The sequence below is a fragment of the Typopeltis vanoorti genome, chromosome 18 (assembly GCF_054136105.1).
Source record: "Typopeltis vanoorti isolate ZY-2024b chromosome 18, IOZ_Tvanoo_1.0, whole genome shotgun sequence".
Lineage (NCBI taxonomy): Eukaryota > Metazoa > Arthropoda > Arachnida > Uropygi > Thelyphonidae > Typopeltis > Typopeltis vanoorti.
In genome coordinates, this window is record NC_143566.1 from 106,646,495 (window position 1) to 106,668,351 (window position 21,857).

The 21,857-nt window shown below is 35.0% G+C and overlaps 2 protein-coding genes across 3 annotated transcripts in view; one reads left to right on the plus strand and one right to left on the minus strand.

The window, feature by feature from the left end:
- The window catches only part of LOC150097032 (beta-alanyl-dopamine/carcinine hydrolase-like), a 165,096-nt gene extending 159,595 nt beyond the window's left edge, over positions 1 to 5,501 (minus strand). Inside the window, exon 1 of one of the 2 annotated variants that reach the window (XM_090408508.1) lies at positions 5,375 to 5,501. In XM_090408508.1, the coding sequence (XP_090264634.1) occupies positions 5,375 to 5,381 (7 nt within the window). In that variant the 5' untranslated portion in view covers positions 5,382 to 5,501. Of the gene's footprint in view, positions 1 to 5,369 lie in introns of both variants that reach the window. The other variant, XM_090408511.1, reaches the window with a different exon arrangement.
- Positions 5,502 to 7,852: 2,351 nt separating this feature from the next.
- On the plus strand, positions 7,853 to 12,243 carry LOC150097033 (adult-specific rigid cuticular protein 15.7-like). Its single transcript, XM_090408024.1, has 4 exons — positions 7,853 to 8,039; positions 9,607 to 9,681; positions 10,737 to 11,142; positions 12,081 to 12,243. Exons 1-3 carry the CDS (start codon positions 8,028 to 8,030, stop codon positions 11,109 to 11,111), a joined length of 462 nt encoding a protein of 153 aa, XP_090264150.1. The 5' UTR covers positions 7,853 to 8,027; the 3' UTR covers positions 11,112 to 11,142; positions 12,081 to 12,243.
- Positions 12,244 to 21,857: the final 9,614 nt, after the last annotated feature.

Consider the following 21,857-nt stretch of genomic DNA (forward strand, 5'->3'; position numbering starts at 1 on the left):
TCAGTTCAAAACAGGATTTACGGCCGATCGAATATTGCCCGTAATGATTAAAATGAATAGTCAGTGGTTTCCTACGCTACTTGGCTTAAGAATCACAACTGACTATTCTGAAACATGGTACTGCACAATACTTAAGTAATACTAATTGACTTACTGTTATATGTGACGGACGCATTCAACAGGATGAAAATGACAAAATTAAAAGAGTCAAGTGGAATTAATAAAAGAACTATTTTTTTTGATATTAGCAAAGAAAAAAAAGTCCGAATTTAGTCGATGTTTGGCACAGGCAAGTCGATTTTTAATCCTGCAATTCAATAAAATTGACCTTAGAACTCACACCATTTCAAATCATGATATATTGCGTAAGGGTAACAGACCCTGAGATGGCAGTAGCGGCGTGCTCTACTCCCTTCCTGGATATCAATGAAATCATGTGTACTCGGCTATTAGTAACGACTAAGGGTTGAGTTGGCTGCCTACTGGTTTCCGAAAGTTGGTTATAAAAATGGCTCGTTGTTTGTTTGTTTTTTTTAGTAAAAAACGCATTGGAAGATTTTTGATAACTCTCTTCGTTTTTTGAAGTGTTAGAGTCATGGACTACTCTTATCACAGTTATCACTAGGGTTCAAATTCGATATGCTCTACCCCTTTTCTAAATTGGCTTTTCTAAATTTATCAATCACATAAATTGAACGGGGAAGCTTTAAGAGAACACAACATACTAGATTTGACTTTTCAATTCCAATTCCAGTGAAGAAACTACAATGAAAGAACTCAAGCATTTTGAAATGAGTGACAAATGTTCAAAGAATGTGTCTTCTGTCTTCTTTTTTCTCTTCTTCATTTTCTCCTCCGTTTCCTCCTATTCCATCACTCCCCCCCCTCAGACATCCCTACAGCCAGCATCGTTCAACTGATGTCGATCATTTTGGAATACATTTGTTAGTTGTTTCTTACTGTGCTTGCAGTTCTCTGAAAATATAAGTCTAATTGTGCCAAAAGGCATATGTGTGGGGGGAGGGGGGGTGGAACTTCTAAAGACATCTCTGCAAGCTGTAAAGTCCAACTGATCGATTCATCTAAAAATAAAGTAATCTCTCATTAAAGAAATATCTCAAAAGTAAAACCGCGAGTCGATCAGTGAAAGAAAAAAGTAAAAAGTATAGTTTCAAAATGGCTGCTTACTTGATTTTATTGTCTTAATCTTAATAACTCAAATGATGCCCAGTTAAATTCCTACAAAAACAAAACAAACAAACCAAAAAAAAAATTTTTTTAACGCCTTTTGTTCCCTTATAGGGAGGAAGTTAGCCCATTTTTACCATATCCAGCTTTTTTGGTCGTTATGTGGGGAGTTCAATCTCCACTGGTAGCCAGTCAGATACAGCTGACCCAAGACTATTACTAATTTTAAGCAGCATCTGGTGAAGAGATGGCAGTGAAGTGTCGTCGTCTCGTGGTCCCTGACCATAACACTATACGTTATTGTCTGACAGCAGCAATAAAATAAAATCAGTTTAAAATATCCGCTTCCACTTTGCATTGAACATTTTATTATTTCAGTCTGACATTTACATACGATATGTTTTTAGATTATAATTTTACGCTGCTTATATTTTTTATTAGTAAACAAGTGAACTATGTCATATGGATATGCTGCTAACTGAGTTCATTCTTCTATTATTTTATTGCAATTTACAATACCAGTGTTGTCCCCACTATTACTGACAAAAACAAAATGGGAAAACTGGATCCAGATTCAGACTCTGCAACAATTTAATGACCGGAACTTGGACTATTAGGACTCTACTACAATCAGGCCAACTCAAATTACTACAGCACGAACTAAAAAGATATGAATGGACTGTTATGGGACTTTGTGAAATTCGATGGCCCAAAACAGGAGCGCTAACAACAGAAGAAGAACATTTGCTTCTTTACTCTGAATGTGACTGCAGAGGTAAAGAAGGTGTCGGGTTTTTGATACACAAACCATCACGAAATTCTGTCATGGAATTTAATCCTATTAATAGCAGAATTGCTCTAGTCCGCGTAAGAGGAAACCCACTCAATATCACCATCATACAAGTCTATGCCCCAACCACAGCCCATGAGGACTTCGAATTAGAAGGGTTTTATGGTCAACTTAATACAACAATCACCAGATCGAATAAAAAAGACCTTTTCATTGTACAGGGCGATTGGAATGCCAAAATTGGAACAGACATCGGCAAGAATTATCTCCTATTTGTCGGACCATACGGCTATGGGGAGACAAACGAAAGCGGTTTTGAATTGATCAATTTTGCCTCACAAAATGAACTCACCATTACTAACACTCTATTTCCCCATAAACCTTCCAGAAGATGGACATGGACTTCCTCTGATGGTAAAACACACAACCAAATTGACTTTATCCTTGTAAGCACAACATTTAAAAACTCCATCAACCTCACAAGAACCAGATAATTTCCTGGAGCTGACATTGGCAGCGACCACAACATGGTCATCACAACTGTGAATATGAAAATGAGAAAAATATTACCTTCAAAATCAACTCGTAAAAGATATAATATAGAAAAATTAAAAGACTCCCAAATAAATACATTATATAAATACAAATTAAAACAAATTTTTACACAAGCTTCAAGAAATATAATAATATCGAATCTAAAACCAAATACTTCTCACAAAAGATAACTGAGACAGCTGAAGAAATCATTGGGTACAAAAGGAAAATAAATAAACCATGGATAACCAAAAATATTTTGGACCTATGCTACGAAAGAAGATATTTGAAATCTCATATTAATAGAGGTGATAATAGAGCACAGTATAAAAATATTACTAAGATTATTAAAAAAGAAATCAAACATGCTAGAAACTGATGGATATTAGATGAGTGCAAAAATATAGAAGGGGACTTAAATACAAATAATTCTGAAAGTGCTTTTCACGTTATCAGTAAGTGAACCAAACCTTTTACTGCAATTAATTGGAGCATAGAAGATGAAGATGGAACTCTTATCATGGATAACCAGAAAATAGTTGATAGGTGGAAATGTTACGCAACCGAGCTTTTTCAAAAGGACCCCCAACTGATTGATGATATTTTTGATGGAATTTTGCCAGGAGGTTTGGAGGAGGGAGACTACCCGATATTAAAAGAAGTCATTGCAGTAGAAATAGGAAAATCACTGGGAATTGATGGTGTTACAATGGAACTGATACACGAAGGAGGTGACGTCATCATAGACACCTCGCTAAATTTCCAGGACGTATGGAACACAGAGACTTGGCCTTCTGATTTTCAGAATTCTGGTCCTTGTACCTATTCCTAAAAAGGGAACAGCAATAAATGTAGCAACTATAGAACAATAAGCCTTATTAGTCATCCAAGCAAAATCTGGTTAAAAATATTATTGTCAAGAATCGAAAAGAAAATGGAAAGCAGACTATCAGATGAACAAGCAGGTTTCCTGAAGCCCAGAAGTACGATCGACCATATTTTTACAATACACATACTAGGCGAAAAATTCATAGAACATAACAAAATAATCTGTCACAACTTCTTATATCTTCAAAATGCTTTTGACTCAATATGGCACGAGGTATTATGGAAAATTTTAGAACATTATGGTATTGATAACAAAATCATTAGGATTATTTAATCCCTTCATTCCTCATCTGATATGAGAATTGAAATTAAAAATTACAGCAGTGAACCGTTCCGGGCAGAACGGGGGTAAGACAGGGATGCATCTTGTCCCCTCTTCTTTTTAATTGTTTTCTGGAATATGTCATAGATTAAGCTCTTCATGAATATGATACTGGAATAGTAGTTGGTGGACTAAGAATAAATAACTTACGTTTTGCAGATGATATTGATCTTCTGACAGAAAGTGAAGAAGAATTACAAGAGATAACAAGAGAGGAACATTAAAAAAATATGGATTATACATAAACCTACAAAAACCAAACACAATGATAACCTCAAAATCAGACATTGAATTTTAAAAGATACAAATTGGCAATAAACAAATTGAGAATATAAACAAGTTCACTTATCTAGGAAGCATGTTGAGTCAAGATGGTCGTTCAAAAACCGACATTACATACCGAATTGCTAAGGCAACCGTGACCCTACAGAAGTTAAAACCATTGTGGGGAGATAACAGACTAGCAATCACAACCAGACTAAGACTAATGGACACCTTGGTGAATTCTATCCTCTTGTATGGTTGTGAGGCCTGAACTTTATTGAAGGAAGATGAGAAGAGACGCCTGTCTTTTGAAATGAAAACTTACAGAAGACTTTGAGAATTTTCTATACCGCTTACGAAACCAATGAAAATGTCCGAAAACTGATTGATTCAATAGACGGCAGAAGAAGGGAAAATATTCTGACAGTCATCAGAAGATTACAGATGAAATGGTTCGGACATGTGGAGCCTTAATGGCATTCCAAAGCAAACGCTAGAAGAAATCGTTCCGGGACCAAGGGTTAGGGGCCGACCTCGATTAAAATGGACTGATAACTTCAAAAAATGGACAAATTCCTCCCTTTCTCAACTGATATCAAGAACAAGAGACCGAGACTAACAAAGTATATCACCTACCAGCCATGAATGACCCAACGGTCCATTTAGGACTACGGGAGAGAAGAGAAGAAGTTATCACCTGGATCCACTGATGGTGGAAATGGGTGCAGTGAGCCTAAGGGCTGATAAATAAGGGATGGAATAACAACAGTGTGGACAGTTACTGTATATGTAGTGAATGTATTCACTGTAGGTTGCTAAAATTTACATGACAGCACATCAACTTAACAATTCCACAAATATAGTTTTAATATTAAAAATAATAAAAACTTCTATAACATATTTTTATTATCAAACGGACTAAGCAAAATCCCATAGTCCCTGTAGTTGGAAATCTGTGGGCTGACTGACTATTTAGTCATCACCAACAGATGAGTTTATGGTTATATATGATTTTGAAGACTTTGTGGTAAAAGTACGATAAACAGCTGTTTGCTGTGTCATCATCTTAAGCATTAACTTGTATCATTGACTGAAACAGTAGGAGTTGAACGATCGGTTTTTTCTAAGTTGCAAGTTTAAAAACTTGAGTTTCTAGGAGAAAATTTCCATTTTCCTCTAACAGAAGCGACTAACTAGAAGTTCTTTTATAGGCCTTCTCCTTTATAGGAGAAGGGCCTATAAAACGTTCATCTAGTAGGCGACTAAAATCGAACCTATAACGGACTTTATTTTGATGGTTACAAAGTTATATAAGTGCCTTGTTACGAGTATTTTATCTTGAAATATACTTTATTAAAATAAATAAATAATACCTATAACCACCTTACCAGCCATTATGGATCAAATACGCATCCTCGTACGCTTCGTATCCATCATATATTTCAATGTAATATCAACGGTATTACAATTTTAATATACACTTCGCGTCCATGGTAACCTGGACGTATATAGACGTCTTGACCGGTAACATTGTCAAAAGTGAGTGGATTGCGCTCTTTATCCCAAACGTTTAGAAGTTTGTAGTGGCTAAATATAGTTTTATTTTAGTTCTGAGGAGAGGCATCGAGAATGCTGTATATATTTCGAACATTTCTTGTTTCTATTTTTAGCTAACTTTCATTGTAATGCATTCATGTGATCTCCACGAACGATTCTGTTGAGTTTCTTCCGGAAAAAAAAAAAAAAAACATCTTTTATAAATAAATGATTTGTAAAGCGATAAATGATTTGTGTTCATATTCAACTTTTTTTTATCATATGCGCTTTTAATCATTCTTATATTTATTATGAAAATGAAACATGGTTATTCTCGCAGTTGTCAGTCCTTAATCAATAGAAGTGCATTCGATAGATCAGAAAAAAAAGAAATGAAAATCTCATGATCGAATACGTATCATAAAGATCGTATTTCTCTTTTATCTCAAAATTTCCTGAATATTCTGTAAACTCGAATGGCAGCTACATACGAAAATGCCCGTTCATCTTCTGCGTGATAGACGTTTTGAAAAAGACTCACCAATATATTCATAACAGTATACTGTGAGTTTGCACTATTTCTTCTTCGAAGCAATTAGTTGTCAGTTAATCATGATATAATCTAGAATCAGACTATATTATGCTGCTTAAGAGTCGGTCTTGTTATTGTACAGACTCAGAGAGATATTTTGTAACAAGAAACATTATCTTAATATTATCTACTATCCATTATCTCGTATACTATCCATTTTCTTTCATAAACAAACACACTGCCCATGTCTTAATCTAGGATGAGAATGGTCAAGGATCCAGGTATAACGACCAATAATCATCAGAATCCAGCTAAAGCTTCAATATTGAGACAACTCCATCCGGTGAGTAATATTCTCAAGGAACTAAACTGAACAAATCATGACCACCAAATTCAAAATTTGTGCGGTGGGTTTTTGATCATTACGTCCTACTTCCGATTTTTTTTTCTTCTTTTGTTTCCAATAATGATAGAACGTGCATCCTATCACCATTATTATTATTATTATTATTATTATTATTATTATAAAAACACCTCCTGGAGTCAAGACTCATCAACGGAGGCTATAGTAAGATGCATTCTAACTGAGATACACCAACCACTCTCCATGCAAAAAAAAAAAAAAGTCATGCCGCACTCTCTTACGCACCACACCTTTATACAACTCCCAAGAATGACCTCTTATTCTCTATTCCCTTCCCTCTGTCAACCCTTTGAAAAATATCCTCGGTATCTATTTGATAAGCACCCCTTAGCAATTTATATGTCTCAATCATATCGCCCCCCCTCTTCCGCCTATTGACTATCATCTGTAATCCACATTCTCTTAGCCTGTCTTCATAGTCAGTATTCCACAATCCCAATATTGCTTTTGTTATTCGCCTCTGAAATTTTTCAACAGCTTGCTTCTCACTTAGGATTGCAGGTGACCAAATCGATGCGCAGTAGTCCAAATGTGGTCTAATCAAAGCCTTGTACAGCGGAATGATCACATCCTTATCTCTACTTGTCAGTGTTCTTCTTAGTATACTAGTATTTCTTTGTGCTGTTCTTATTATTTTTGCAATATGTCCCTTGAACTTCAATTCTTTGTCCCCTAATATCCCAAGATCGCACGCTTCCCCCACCTCCTGTGATATCAGTCACTGAACAAAGTAACTTATCATCTATGATTCAGAAACTCTTAGACGCAATTTTTGTCTATAAAAAAATAAGTGGTAAAATCATCTTAATATATATATATATATATAATATATATAATCTATATATATATATATAATCTATATATATATATATAATCTATATATATATATAATATATATATATATATATATATATATATATATATATATATATATATATATATATATATATACAGAGAGAGAGAGAGAACAGTATTCGGGATTTTTTTTTTCTCCAAAGGATTACTATATTTTTTCCCCTTTCTCTCTTTTCTTACACTTTTGTAAGTTTTGCATTTCTAAAGTAATATCGCAAAACTATTTCGAAAGACTAATGATACAGCTTAGAAATAACATTGGTACTAACTGATCGTCTGCAAGAAATTTAAAATACTGAAAGCTGACACCAGATGGGAATGGAATTTCTAAGTTACGCAAACGTATTTTCACACTTTTGTTGCAGTTTACAGAAATATTTTAAGCTGCACATTAACACTTTTCGCCTGACCTTCATTTACCGTAACAGTCTGTCACCCAGCGCTGACGTAAAGTGTAGAACTGGCATTAGAAATTGGTAGCCAGCTGGCGGCCTCAATGCTGGCAATTAAACTATTTTATAATCTATGCTCTCGACACACATAAAAATGGATAAAAATATTTGAAATTCCTGTTGTACTTTTTTTTAACCTTCCCGTGGATTCGATTTTAAAACTGGGTATATAAAAGGGCAGCGATGAAGGAAGGAAACAGTTGTCTTCTCGTCAACAACAAGGGAAAACAAATATAATCACAATGTTCGCTAAGGTAAGTTTAGAATAGGTCTCTTCATAACGCGAAGAAATAATCTTATTGAAAACAAGTTTATTCAGAAGTTATGCATATCTGAAATACTTTCACCGTTCTCCGTTTGAATAATTCATATTTGTTCTCGTTATTATTATAATAATGCGCAAATGTATTATCATTCTCCTATCGTAGAAGTTTTTTTTTTTTAACGTATCTTTGTTTTAGATATTTATTTTCTTTCAGAGGAATATTCGTGTAATATCACAAAGCATTCTACAAACAGTGGTGGCTTAATATCATGATAAAAAAAAAGCAGACGATTCGCTTCCTCTCTAATGACGTCACGTCTCTAAAATATTAATAATAATAAATAAATAGGAACGTATTGCTACTTGAGTAAATATAATACGTGAATTCTGGTATTATAAGTCTGTAGTATGTATGTATTTCCGAAGTCTTAGGGGATATGCTATTTAAAATAAGCCAATGCTGTAACATGTCAGTAAAATATAGTTAATAGAAATAAATTTAAATTATTATAATTACGGCTGTTTAGCCTGCTTCAGTTTAGGAGTGCCCCTATTTAAATGTCATTGGCTATTTACTCATGGATTCTTAGGCATTGTAGGTGTAAATTTACCAAAAAGTATATGTAGCATAAGAAATAGAAATTTACACATACTTTTTTCTGGGTGTTGCGGCTTTTCCTCTTTCTGCGATGTCGAAAAACTACTGAGTGTGGGTGGGGGGGGTAGGCAATTTGGGAGAATTAAGTTAGAAAAACCCGGGGTTTTTTTCGTAATATATATAAACATATATATTATATTATACAGGGTGGGGGAAAAGGTGAAAGGGTTGATTTTTTAAAATAGGGAGGGGGGGAAGGGGAAAAGTGGTTGATGGGGTGCGGTCCGTTTCGATTATTCTTGGTTGTCATCTGAACACATTGGGAAAGTGGATGCTATGTCAGGTCGGGTAGGTGCTTCTGCTTTTGAAGTGTTTGTGTTGTCGCCTATTGGTCGGGGTTGTGACCTCAATTTTATGTTGTGAAGCTTCCAAACCTCGGAGATTATGTAGGGCCTGTGTACGTTGGTAGAGTTCGCGTCACACTTTATAGCTATTGTTTCGGATATTCTGAGCATTGTTTCATTCATAATATACATACATTTAAATTTATTGCACTAGTGTTTGATGTTCGCATGTAGCATATACTTTGACATTGTTTTAGTGCTTCAGTTTGCGATTTTCATTTTCGAAGCAAAAAGTACCGTTTCAGTAATAATTATTTATTTCTGAGTCCTTGGACTCCTTGAAGGTGTCTTATAATAATAATAATAATAATAATAATAATAATAATAATATGTATAACTCGGCATTTGTCGTTGTCTGTGGAAATATTACTAGTAGCAGTGAGCGGTAGATGGTGTTGGTGTAGTTGCATTTAGTTGTAGTTGGATTGAGTGGTGGAGACAGAGCTGTAGAGTAGGTGTCCTCCTTCGATGAGTCTTTGGACTCCCTGGAGGTGTCACTTATAATAAATAAAATAAAACAAAATAATAAATAAATAAAACTTATTTTCTTATAGATAGTATCGCTCTGTGTCCTTGTGACTGTTGCCTACGGCTTTGGAGGTAAAAGTCAAAGCTCTAGAAAACAAGACGTAAGTACAAAAATTAAAACAAATTATTAAAATAATAATTAATATCTATCTTCAAGTTACATTTTAGACTATTTAGGTGGACTTTTAAGAAAAATCTTTTAATGTGCTTCTTGAAAAGTTTGAAGAGGCTACTCTTATATTTAAAATTAATAAAAGAAATTAATGATTAGAAAAACCATATCAAATGTTGATTAATTTATTAAAAGAAATATTTAAATTAAATTAATACTTAGAACTGATCAAATGAAATTAATTCGAAAGAAACTAGCAAGGGCTCTCGGACTCTTTTAGCCATACCGAAGTTTTGGAAATTGGTAGGTAACCTGCCGCCAGCCTTAGTCCTTACCGATAGTTGAGTTTAAAAATCAGTAGCCATGAACAGATAAGTAGAGCTGATGAGTTAAAAACCACAGGTTTTCGAAGAAAATCCTACTTGCCTGCTTCCTCTAATGCCTTTTATTCCCATATAGAGATTAGGCAAGACCTTTTCAGCCAATCTAACAAACTGAGGAGGCACTTCAGTCTCCACAGATAACCAATATATCTAATTATGCACGGCATCCAGTGAACAGAGGCAGCTGACACGTGCCGCCATCTTGTGGTCCCTAATCTTACATTTATTGCCCGATATAGTTTGGATTCTAGAGTCAATTTCCTTACTTTTACGGGAAGAAAACTCTAGTTTCTGGGCTTAGAAAGTTCTAGTTGGTGACTAGAATTGAACTTAGGTTACTGTTCTTCAGGCAGCTTAGCGCTATGGAGGCACATACCACTTCCATTTAGCTACACAGGGTCCCCATGCCTACTTCAAATATCACTAATGCAGAAAAAGTTTTGCTAACCAGCGTCTGGGATTTAAATTATAATTTTTAAGTGGTTAACATTATGGAGCTAGAAACGTTACTACAAGGGTGCATAGTCAACATTAATACTTTTAAACTAAATGAATTATTCTTGTTATTTTTACCATAATTATTAAATTAAAAAATTACTTAACTTGAAAAGTGAATACTTGCAACTTGAAAAATTATTAAGTCGATTTGTCTGTTTCCTAGGACTATGGCAATTATGCTTTTAAGTATGACATAGTTGACGGAAAAGGTGCAACTAATGGTCGTTCTGAAAGCGGAAATGGTTATGGTGGTGTCGTTGGTTCTTACTACCTGGGAGATATAGATGGCCGTTCTCGTCGTGTTGACTATATTGCTGACAAGGCTGGCTTTCGTGCAGTGGTGAAAACCAACGAACCAGGTACTGCAGCCAGCTTACCCGCAGCTGCTAAAATTAATTCACCTTACAAAGGAAATTTTGCCGGCAGTTATGGAGGTTATGGAGCTGGTGGAGGTTATGGAGCTGGTGGCGGTTATGGAGCTGGTGGCGGTTATGGAGCTGGTTATGTTGGAGGCTATGGTCCTGGCCTAATATACTAAATTATAGTGCATCGATGCTTCTTTTTTATGGGTAAGTATGAGTTACTGACTGTCGTGGTGGTAGTTGTCATGTACATACTTTCATTCAAACTAATGAATTTTTGCTAAATACTGCTTGTGCAAATCAATTTAGTTAGTTTGTTTCTCTCCCAGTATAGATGAATTTTTTTAAATATTTTTTTAAAGACATTTTCATTTTAGCTACACGTAACTTTGACGATCCTTTCATTCATATCCTAATCAAATGTAAACTATGGTTTTTCACTATAGCAGTAGAAATATGAAGTTTCCGAAATGATATTGTTTGTAATCGCTTCCAACGCGCATGCGCCTCTCTCTCATACTATACATTACTTCTTGAAATAAACACCTAGCGCCTCCTATGAAACTTATTTACTGAAACTATAACAACAAATAATAATTTATATAATTCATCTGTGGGGGAGGAGGTATTAATAAGGCGTTAAAATTTTATTCAGGCTCCCTTTCAAATTTTGCTTAAGTCTCTTTATTTTCAGGATCTGTTATTATTACAGGATCCTTATTAATAACATTAATTATTAAAAATTAAATCTAAATTAAAAAAAATTAAAAATTAATAATTAAATTATTAATTATAAAATTATTAAAACGTATTAATAAAGAGTGATTAATTCATCAAGTTCTTGAAAAATATTTCACATTTTTTATTGACTCTTTAAAATTATAGAAAGCTAAATAAGTATGTTTCGTTTGATTATTTGATTTCTTTTATGATTAAGAAATTTGTGTTCGGTAAAAATTTGTCAAAAATAAGCAGTTTTCGGCTCAAAATATCATGTGTCTTTCCTGTAAAACATTGCTATCTAAATCCTTATTAATTCAATTTTATTTATATTTATATTTAGTTAACAATACTTTATTGTTATTATTATTATTATTATTATTATTATTATTATTATTATTATTATTATTATTTATTCATTGTAGTAACCCAAATGGAAAATCGAAAACAGGTCTACGAAATATGCATCAGCTGTTTGACGGAAAATTCTGTTGCAAGTGACTATTATAAACTGTCATAAAAAAACAGAGGAATACCTCTTATGCAAAAAAAAAATAATAAAATAAAATAAATCATGTAAATATTGTAATTGTTACGTTATTTTGCTAAATAACATAAATGTCAGTGAACAAAAAAAGTAAGAATTTTGCTGTAATGAAAACTTAATTATGTTTATTATGAAAATAAATTTCAATATATATAAAAAAAAAACATTTGCTTTAGATAATTCATCAACAGAGAGAAAATTTAGGAGTTGATGCCCGAAACAAATGCTGGAATCCTAGTTACGTTTTTATCAAAGCTTTGGTAGAGGTTTAACAATGCTAAACACGGTTAATGAATCTCTCATTATTATTATTATTATTATTATTATTATTATTATTATTATTATTATTATTATTATTATCCCTCTATATAAAATATACAAAAAAGACTATTTATGGAACCAGCTAAAAAGAAATCCATGTAATCATTCAAACGCGAATATACAGAATGCAGTAACAAACTCCAATCCAATCAGAAATACATTTTACATCAACATTTTACAAATAATTAAACGTAATTATTAGACCAATAAAAATAAATTAAATTAAGGGAAAAATAAAGGAACAACAATAAACGAAGAACTCAATAAAATGCCATCCCGTTTGTCTTAACGACTGTTATCCAGAACTTTGCCAAACACAGTTTAAGTAACAAGCAACTAGCGAACAAATTTAAAAAATACCTTCAAGCAACAAATTACAAATTTAAGGCGAACTATACCCGCCCTTGAGAGCCGAACACCAGCACCATCCAGACACAAAATAAGCGTTGGTTTCCCAAGATAACACGAAAAGATTTGGATACGGTTATCTTAAAAATCAACTTTAAAACATCCCCTAGTTTCGATCAAATACTGCCAAGAGATATTAAACTGCAGTACATCTCCGTATCTTCAGTTATACTCAAACTGTTAAACCTAATTTTTCAGAAATGTAAAATACCACCAGACCTAAAAACAACAGTAATAATTCCATTACACAGAAAAGGAAAATCCGATAAATTAATAATTACAAGCCTATATCCTCGTTGTCAGTAATAGAAAAAATCGTGGAAAGAATAGTTAGTGAAAAAATATCCACATATCTAGAGAACTTCGAAATAATATCCAACATTCAATACGGATTTCGTAAAAATAAAGGAACCAGCATTTTATTGGAAGATTTTTGTGACATAATCAATCATCCCTGCACAAAAACGACTTCGTACTGGCACTTGCTCTTCACTTCTCGAAAGCTTTTGACACCATTGAGCACATAATACTTTAAAAAAAAAAAAAAACTCGAAGCGGTAGGCATAAGAGGAAAATCCCAACGGTTCGACAGCTTTCTGAAAAACAGACTAACATTATAAAAATAAATCATACCTACAGCAACAGAACTGAGATTGTGGCCTTCCGCAAGGGGCGATCCTATCGCCATGCCTTTTTTAATATTTTTGTAAACGATCTATCCAACCTACAACTATACAGTCACATCTACCAATACGCAGATGCCCACTACTCATGGCCCGCTACAATGACCCATCAATAGGCTTACAACATTTACAAAGACTTCAGAATAATCACTGATTGGCTCATGCGTAATTCTATGGTAATAAATAGTCGCAAATCTCAGCTCATAATATTTAAACCCCTCGGATGGATACAGATCTCTCACACATATCATTGAAACATCATAATTTACATTGTCCAAAGAAAACAAAATCCTGTCCTTGCTCAACAATCCAGGAAGTTACAAACCTCAGATACTTAAGCCTGCACTTTGACTACAATATGCGATGGAACACACATATTAGTTATCTACAAAAAAAAAAAAAAAAAAACTTCTTATATTGCTATTTAAAATGCACCACTTACAAGACATTAACTTCTAATACTAGGAAGTCATCTACAAATCCCTAATTGAGTCTATACTGATATGTGGTATAGCTTGCTTACTTAATGCAATACTTAATGAAAAAAAAAGAAAAAAAACAAAACGCACTACAAAACAGGCTGATGGCAAAAACAGCTGTTGTTACCACAATAGTATCCCTCTTTTCGTCCATCAACATACACGAACAATCGACTTCTGACTGTAACAAATCTTAGACACTGCACTATCATGCTAAGACACTACTTTACCACAAAATACCGAAACAATGCCATATCAAATAAGACCTCAGCATATGATACAATTGCTACAACTGCAAAAGCAACCCATCAATTCTATGTACCAAGCCTTTAAATGAGCTTCCACACAGTAAGAAAACCCTAACTTCATAAGAACTCATTGTGGTCCATATACCAAACACGCGGCAATAACAATACCTAACATTAAAGCAGCCACATGCAATATATATATATATATATATATATATATATATATCAAATCAGCTAACGCCTTTTTATTCCCGTATACGGGGAGTAGGCTAGGCCATTTAGCCCTATCTAACTTTTGGAGACTGAGTGGGCAGTTCAATCTCCACTGGTATCAATCAGAGATAGATGGCCCAAGGCTATCACTAATTAAGCGGTACTCAGTGAAGAGAGACGGCTCAAATGTGCCGCCATCTCGTGGTCCCTAACCCTAACACAATATATATTTAATGTCTGAAATAATGTGGGTTCTACGGTCGATTTTCTTGAGTTTACAGGACGAAAAACCCGAGTTTCCGGGAGGAAAAACCTGCTTGCCCGTGCCAGAGATCGACTAACTCGGGAACCGGTCGAAAAAAGGCTTAGAAAAATTTCCTCTAGTCGCCGACTAGACTTGAAACCAAGTCTTCCTTCGTGCGGCCAAGCGCCGTGGTTGGCAAACGCCACATCCACTGAGCTACCCAGGCTATTATATATATAGTTAAAATACGAAATATTTCATATATATGTGTATGGACTAGGTTATTTTCTTGGAGAGTGGTGAATGAGTGGAATGGATTGCCAGAAGTGGTTTGTGAGTGCCCCAACAGTGAATAGTTTAAGGAGATGTAGGATAGGTATTGTCTTAATATGGACAGTGTGGGTCTCCCGCGATTAGTCTTTTGACTCCATGGAGTGCCCATATAAATAATAATAATAATAAAATCAATTTTAATAAAAATGTTAAATTGCTTTCCTAGTAAAATGGAATTAGAAAGAGAAAAATAGCAAGCAGTCTTCAGACCAGATTAACAATGGAATCTATTAATGGTGTAGAGCCCAAGTGCTGCCATCTTCAATTCGTTAGTATTTCCATTGTATTCTGGAGAACTCTCACAATATCTCAGATAAAATTTGAAGAAGTTTAATAGTGATGCTTTTCTAAAAATCCAACGTCTGTGTCAAAAGTTATAACTCATTGAAATTCAATGAATTAGTGACTAATCTAATCAACACATGTAATTTTAGTTTTATTATTATTATCTGACACCTCCGAGGACTCATTGCACCAGGGCACACCACACAACCCGACGTCTATAATACTCAATACCCCATCAGCACACAACTCCATCTACTGTTGTTTACTAATAGTACTGTATTTTTGTCTACTAATCGTGTGTTCTCTGGACAATATGCCTGCATGCCAGATGAAGAAACCTGAGTATTCAAGAGAGTTGAAGTTACTTAACAAATTTTAATAGAAATTATGAATACTGGTTCTAAAATCCTGGTTATCGCCTTCCGGTCAGTATGAAGTTATTATAATAAAGTAGACATTGACGATTATTGGTGGAACAGGCTCAAGAAGAAGGCAGCTGACTAGTGAGGTGTAACAGAACTTGGACTGTTTAATGATACTGGAATGACATATGGATGTGACTAATTTGCTAATGATGCTGAACCAGTGCAACAGAAAGGATGATTTAAATAGACTGACAGTATGGATAAAGTACGTCTGGTTTGTATCTGCTCTCCAAGCAACAGTGGAAGATATAGTGGACCCACTTAAAAAGTGGAAGATGAGTTTAATCGGTCTAAGTGAGACTGATACCCTGCTTAGTGGAGGCCTGAAGTAGCTTCAAAGAGTTCGATGTTTGGTCTCCACCCATGATATAAATGGATTATATATTTGTAAATAACCTTTGGTGGGTGGAAGTCACAAAAATGCCGCTACTTTAATTGTTCAAGTGTAAGATTAGGAACTTGACCGAACAATTACAATCTGTGTATTAATTGATGTTGTTGTTGTCGTGTGGGATTCCCCCAATTTTCCTCATCTGTCCCTTAGGATTGGTTGAGCCCTGCCACTGAAGGATTTTAAGTATGTAATTTTGACTGTAGATTCGTGTGTGTTCACTGGCTGGTTTGCCTGTTCTGAGGAACAAAAAATCCTCTACCTCCATACGAGACCGGCAACTCACCTTTAGTCGAAAGAGACCAGATAAATGTTCCTCACGTCACTGACGGGAATCGATCCCAGGTCCTTCCGACCAAAGGGCTTCGTCCATACCAACTGAGCTACGGAGGCTCTTATTCATTTGGTGAAACCACTGAATGAAATTGATATAGTTAGTGATTTGGGAATGATAGTAATGATAAGAAAATGAAGTCCAGGAAATATAATAGCACAAAAGATTACTGCAATGTACGTTGAAAAACACACTGAAAATTAAAGATAAGGAAGCCATCCCTCTCTTAAGACTGATATGACCAAATTGCATTTAGTTTTGGTGACCTAGCTTTCTTGGGAATGAGGAAATGGTAAAGAGAATTCAGAGTTCCGTTCTTGAGGTAGTACATGGGATGCTCTCTAGATTAAACATTTATGAGGTTATAAATTTTGGTTTCATAACAAATATATATACATACACTGCTTGGAAAAGATTTACCAGACGCCATTGTGTGAGGAATAAACAAACAGCCATTGTGTCCACCTTAATAAGATGTATGACCTCCTTTCATGAAGACTGCAGCAATTCTATGGGATATACTTTCCACAAGCGTAGGATAGCGATCAATGGGAATTTTGGACCATTCTTCTTGTGGGAATGTAACGAAATCCTAGACTGTTGTGGGCTGAGATCTATTGACCTCATCAGAAGCTCCAGCTCATCTCATAGATGTCCAATAACATTGAGATCAAGGCTCTGTGGAGTCAGTTATGCGTGATAATGTTCATATCCATAAACCACGCAATTACAGCATCAGCCTTATGACTCAAAGCATTCTCTTGCTGAAAGACAATGGTCAGTTCAGAAGAAATGCCATAAAGTGGGAAGCATTGCATTGTCCAGAATGTTCAGATACCCCTCGGAGTTCATTTTTCTTACAAACAGAGATTCTAAGGCCAAACCAGGAAAAACTGGACCATACCATCACACCGCTACCTCTGAATTTTACAGTTGCAGTTACACACTCAGATAAGAGACGTTCACCGGTCACCCGCCACACCCACCATCTGCTCGTGTAGAGTGAGTGATTCCAAGCCTCCACGTCTTATTATACACGCTGTTTGTACTACTGAAGATGGCGCTGCATGCTGGTTCGGGTAATGTGACACTTGCATATTGTGGTCCTATCATGGAAACCCATGTTGTGATCGATGCCCGGAACTCCGCATTCAACGAATCACTGAAGCCAAATATGCATTAAAAAACACCAAATGTAGACAGCAAAGAAAAAGCATGCATACAAAATTCATGTGCGTACAAAATTCGAAGAAATGTGAATAAGCAGGTGAAAGGAAAAAGAACTTGAAATGTCTGAAGAGAAAACCAGTCTTGACTTCTTTCAAAACTTATGGAAAGATAGATTCTCGTCGATGACGTTGGTATAGGTGTGGATGATAGTGGCGGTTCACTGTAGTTGGTGGATTGGGTGATGGATAACAGAGAGTTGTAGAGTAGGTACCATCCTTTGATGAGTCTTTGGACTCCTTGGAGGCGGCATGTAATAATAATAATAATAATGATGATATAATGCTAACTACTTACACTACATACAGTGGAAGAAATAACATTACAAGAAATCAAACATGCGATAAATTGGAATAAATTAGGAAAATCCTTTGGAGGAAATGGAATGAATATAGAACTTATGAAATATGCAGGGATCTTCTTCGTCAGGACTTTTAATCGCCACTCGCAGCACTAACTAACAAAACAACTAAAATTATGGCTTTAAAAGGACCATTGCTAGTCAGAAGTAAAATCATCATGCAAATTAAAATTTTAGAACAAATTAAACTGCTTTAAATACTACGAATGTGCTCTATCATATACAAAAGAAACTGATATTGATATCAAAATTTCAAAATTCCTAAAAATAATTTGAAAATAGCATTGAAGATCAATGCTATTTTCAAATCTAACCGAGTTATATTATATATATTATATTATATATTATATATATTCCATGTAATAGCGGAATAAATATAATACGAGAACTTCTGATGTGATATAGAACTCATAGCTACTGATGGCATTGTATGGACTATTTCAGTTGAAAATGAGTTATCCGATCTGATACCGGCAGACAGGTTTTTCCCTGCTAGTTATTTTTTATTTTATTTATTTATTGATTGATATCTAGCAAGCATGCAGGCAATTTGTCGCACGCACACCGTTTAAAGGCAAAAATACTGCTGCGGTAGGTAGCGATATGTGTAGTTGATGGATTGTGATGTAGTGGGTACACATCGGTTGTTTGTTGACAGAGGATTCTATATTATGAGCGGACGGTGGATTCTGTTGAGGGCCCTTCCACTATAAGTCCTCGGATGTGTCAAGTGATGATACTAAATAATAACTGCTTATACAGGGTGTCCCAAAATTCACGCAAGATTTAAATTTAGCGCCATTTGTGCGGTAAAGTGTTGCCAACGAGAAAAAAAAAAGACAGCGTGACAACTGACAGTTCAGGGTTATTAAAAATGACCACACACAGCGAAGAGAGTTTGTTGAATGGATTATGGAACAACAACAACAAGTGGATGCTTATTTTACGAACAAAATCATCTTCAGCGATGAGGCTCATTTTCATCTTGATGACTTCGTTAATCGACAAAATTGTCGCATTTGGGGTTCAGAAAATCCACGAGTGATTGTTGAGAAACAAATGCATCCACAACGTGTCACTGTTTGGTGCGGATTTTGGGCTGGAGGCATCATCGGTCCATTCTTCTTCGAAAATGGGGCCGGTAAGGCAATAACAGTTAATGGTGCTCGCTATCGCGACATGATAATCCAGTTTTTTGTGCCTAAATTGCAAGATATGGATGTGGACGACATGTGGTTTCAACTGCCACATGCCATACAGCCTGAGAAACAATTCAATTACTGCATGAGTCATTTCCTGGTCGTGTAATTTCCCGTTTTGGTGATCAGAATTGGCCGCCCAGATCATGTGACTTAACGCCGTTGGACTTTTTTCTTTGAGGTTTTTTGAAGTCTAAGGTTTATGCCAACAAGCCCACGACCACCCACGCCTTGAAGGAGGAAATTGTGCGCTGTAACAACGAAATTCAGCGACATTTATGCAAAACGGTCATGGAAAATTTCGCCAAAAGAGTGCATATGTCGTGGAGGCCATTTACGCGATATGCTATTCCATGCATAACCCTATACTGTATACTTTATGAATCAATAAGAAATTACAATTTCTAATTAAAAAACTGTGTTTTCTATCAAAATTACTTCTTGCCTGAATTTTGGGACACCCTGTATTTGATTATATTATCTGTTTGTCAAACAAAATAATCAGCAATCTGGATGCATTGTATATTCAAATAGAATCAAAACGGAACCATGTTATCTTCCCTAAATTGTTTTTTAGTTATGTTGGTTAGAATGTAATCACACAAACTTTACTTTTCTACTGCTTGCGAAGACTGTAATACACTCGGGTCTCTTTTTATGCAGATTTGAAGTTATGTGGTGCACGCCCACAGATACGAGACCTTTCGACACTTCTGCGCATGTCAACAGAAGGATAATCCATTCCGATTATAGGGTAATCCAGCGTGTCCCAAACTTTTCCTACGACGGAACATTTCACAAATCCTGAAATTTTCATGGAACACCTTGGTTATTTTGTAATGTATTAATTAATAATTAATTGTTAATTTTGATGATTTTTTATTATTAATTAATAATTAATTAAATTTGGCCCAATGGTGAAAATAAAAGCACCAAAGAAAAGCAATTTCTTTGGAAATGGAAATTGCAATTTTAGATCGCTTAGCAAAAGAAGAGGGATCTACTACGATTGGTAAACATTTTAATTTAGGCGAATCTACTATTAGAGCAATTAAAAAGATTGAAGCAGCAATAAGAAAATCTGTCATTTCTGACACAAAACTAAGTGCCAAATTATCATCGTACTCCAGAGATGCTTTATTAGAAAACACGGAACGAGCGCTCGTAATTTGGATTGAAGAATTAACTCAAAGAAGAATTCCTATAAGTGGTTATTTAATTAAACAAAAAGCTCTTCGGTTTTATGAACAGATGAAGCAACTGAAGCCGTCTACTTCCGCTTCCCAGGCTGATAAAGAATTTTCGGCTAGCATAGGATGGATAACCGAGTTTTTAAAAAGAAATGCACTTCATAACGTGAAGATTAACGTACAGGCGAGATTTCAGTAGCAGATGAAGAAACAGCTAAAATTTTTTAAGAGAAGTTAGCCAAAATTATTGAAAATGGTGGATATTGTCCAGATCATTTTCTTGCCAAGTTCGACTAGACAAGAAAATGCCTAGTCGAACTTACATCGCAAAGTCTGAGAAAAAAGCAAGTGGGTTTAAAATAAGCAAAGATCAAGTAACGTTGTTACTTTGTAGCATTGCATCAGGAGATCGAATATTGCAACTCCTCCTAGTAAATCGATTTCTAAGACCACGTGCTCAAAAAGGCAAAGATCTAAAACTCTTACAGGTACATTGGATGAATAATACAACGGCCTGGGTAACAATTGCTGGGTATTTACTGAATGGTTCAATAATTGCTTTGTACTAGAAGTGGAAACATATATGAAGCAAAAAGCTCTCGATTTTAAAGTTTTATTAGTTGTTAACAATGCACCAAGTCATCCGCATTTAGAACATCCAAATGTGCAAGTAGTGTTTTTTCCACAGAATACAACAAGCGTTATTCAGCCATTAGATCAAAGCATAATTGCTACTTTTTAAAAAATATTATGTTAAGCACACTTTTCAATTTATATTGGATAAACTAGAAAATGAATCATTAACAGTAACTGACGTTTGGAAAAAAAATATTATATTTTGGACTACTTAAATCATGTTGCATCTGCTGTCGCTGAAATAAGACCACAAACTTTAAATGCTTGCTGGAAAGCAGCTTGGCCTGGATGTATTGCAAACAGTGCAACCATGCAAACATCTTGTGGATAATGCCTTAAGTGACGATGATATTATTGAATATTGATTAACTTTAGATATCGTCGAAGATCCAGAAAACGATAGTGAAGCGGAAGAAAAACCTGTCCCCCTCACTGCAAATATAATTCGGGAAGGTCTTGAACTGTGCAATAAATTGGAAAATCATTTTCTTGTTAATGACACAAATTCTGAACGAGCCTTCAAATTCCATGTTTGGATATTGCGAGCTGTATATAAAAAATTAGTGAAATCATCATCGCAAAGTTTAATCACTGATTGCATTGTCAGAAGAAAAAAATCAGCACAGAACGAGGGTGAAGCTAATTCTGTTTGTGAAGAACCATTGCCTTTACCATACA

Coding starts and splice junctions, on each gene's coding strand:
- LOC150097033 (XM_090408024.1), top strand. Junction 9,682..10,736: donor AAAGCTCTAGAAAACAAGAC/GTAAGTACAAAA, acceptor TCTGTTTCCTAG/GACTATGGCAATTATGCTTT.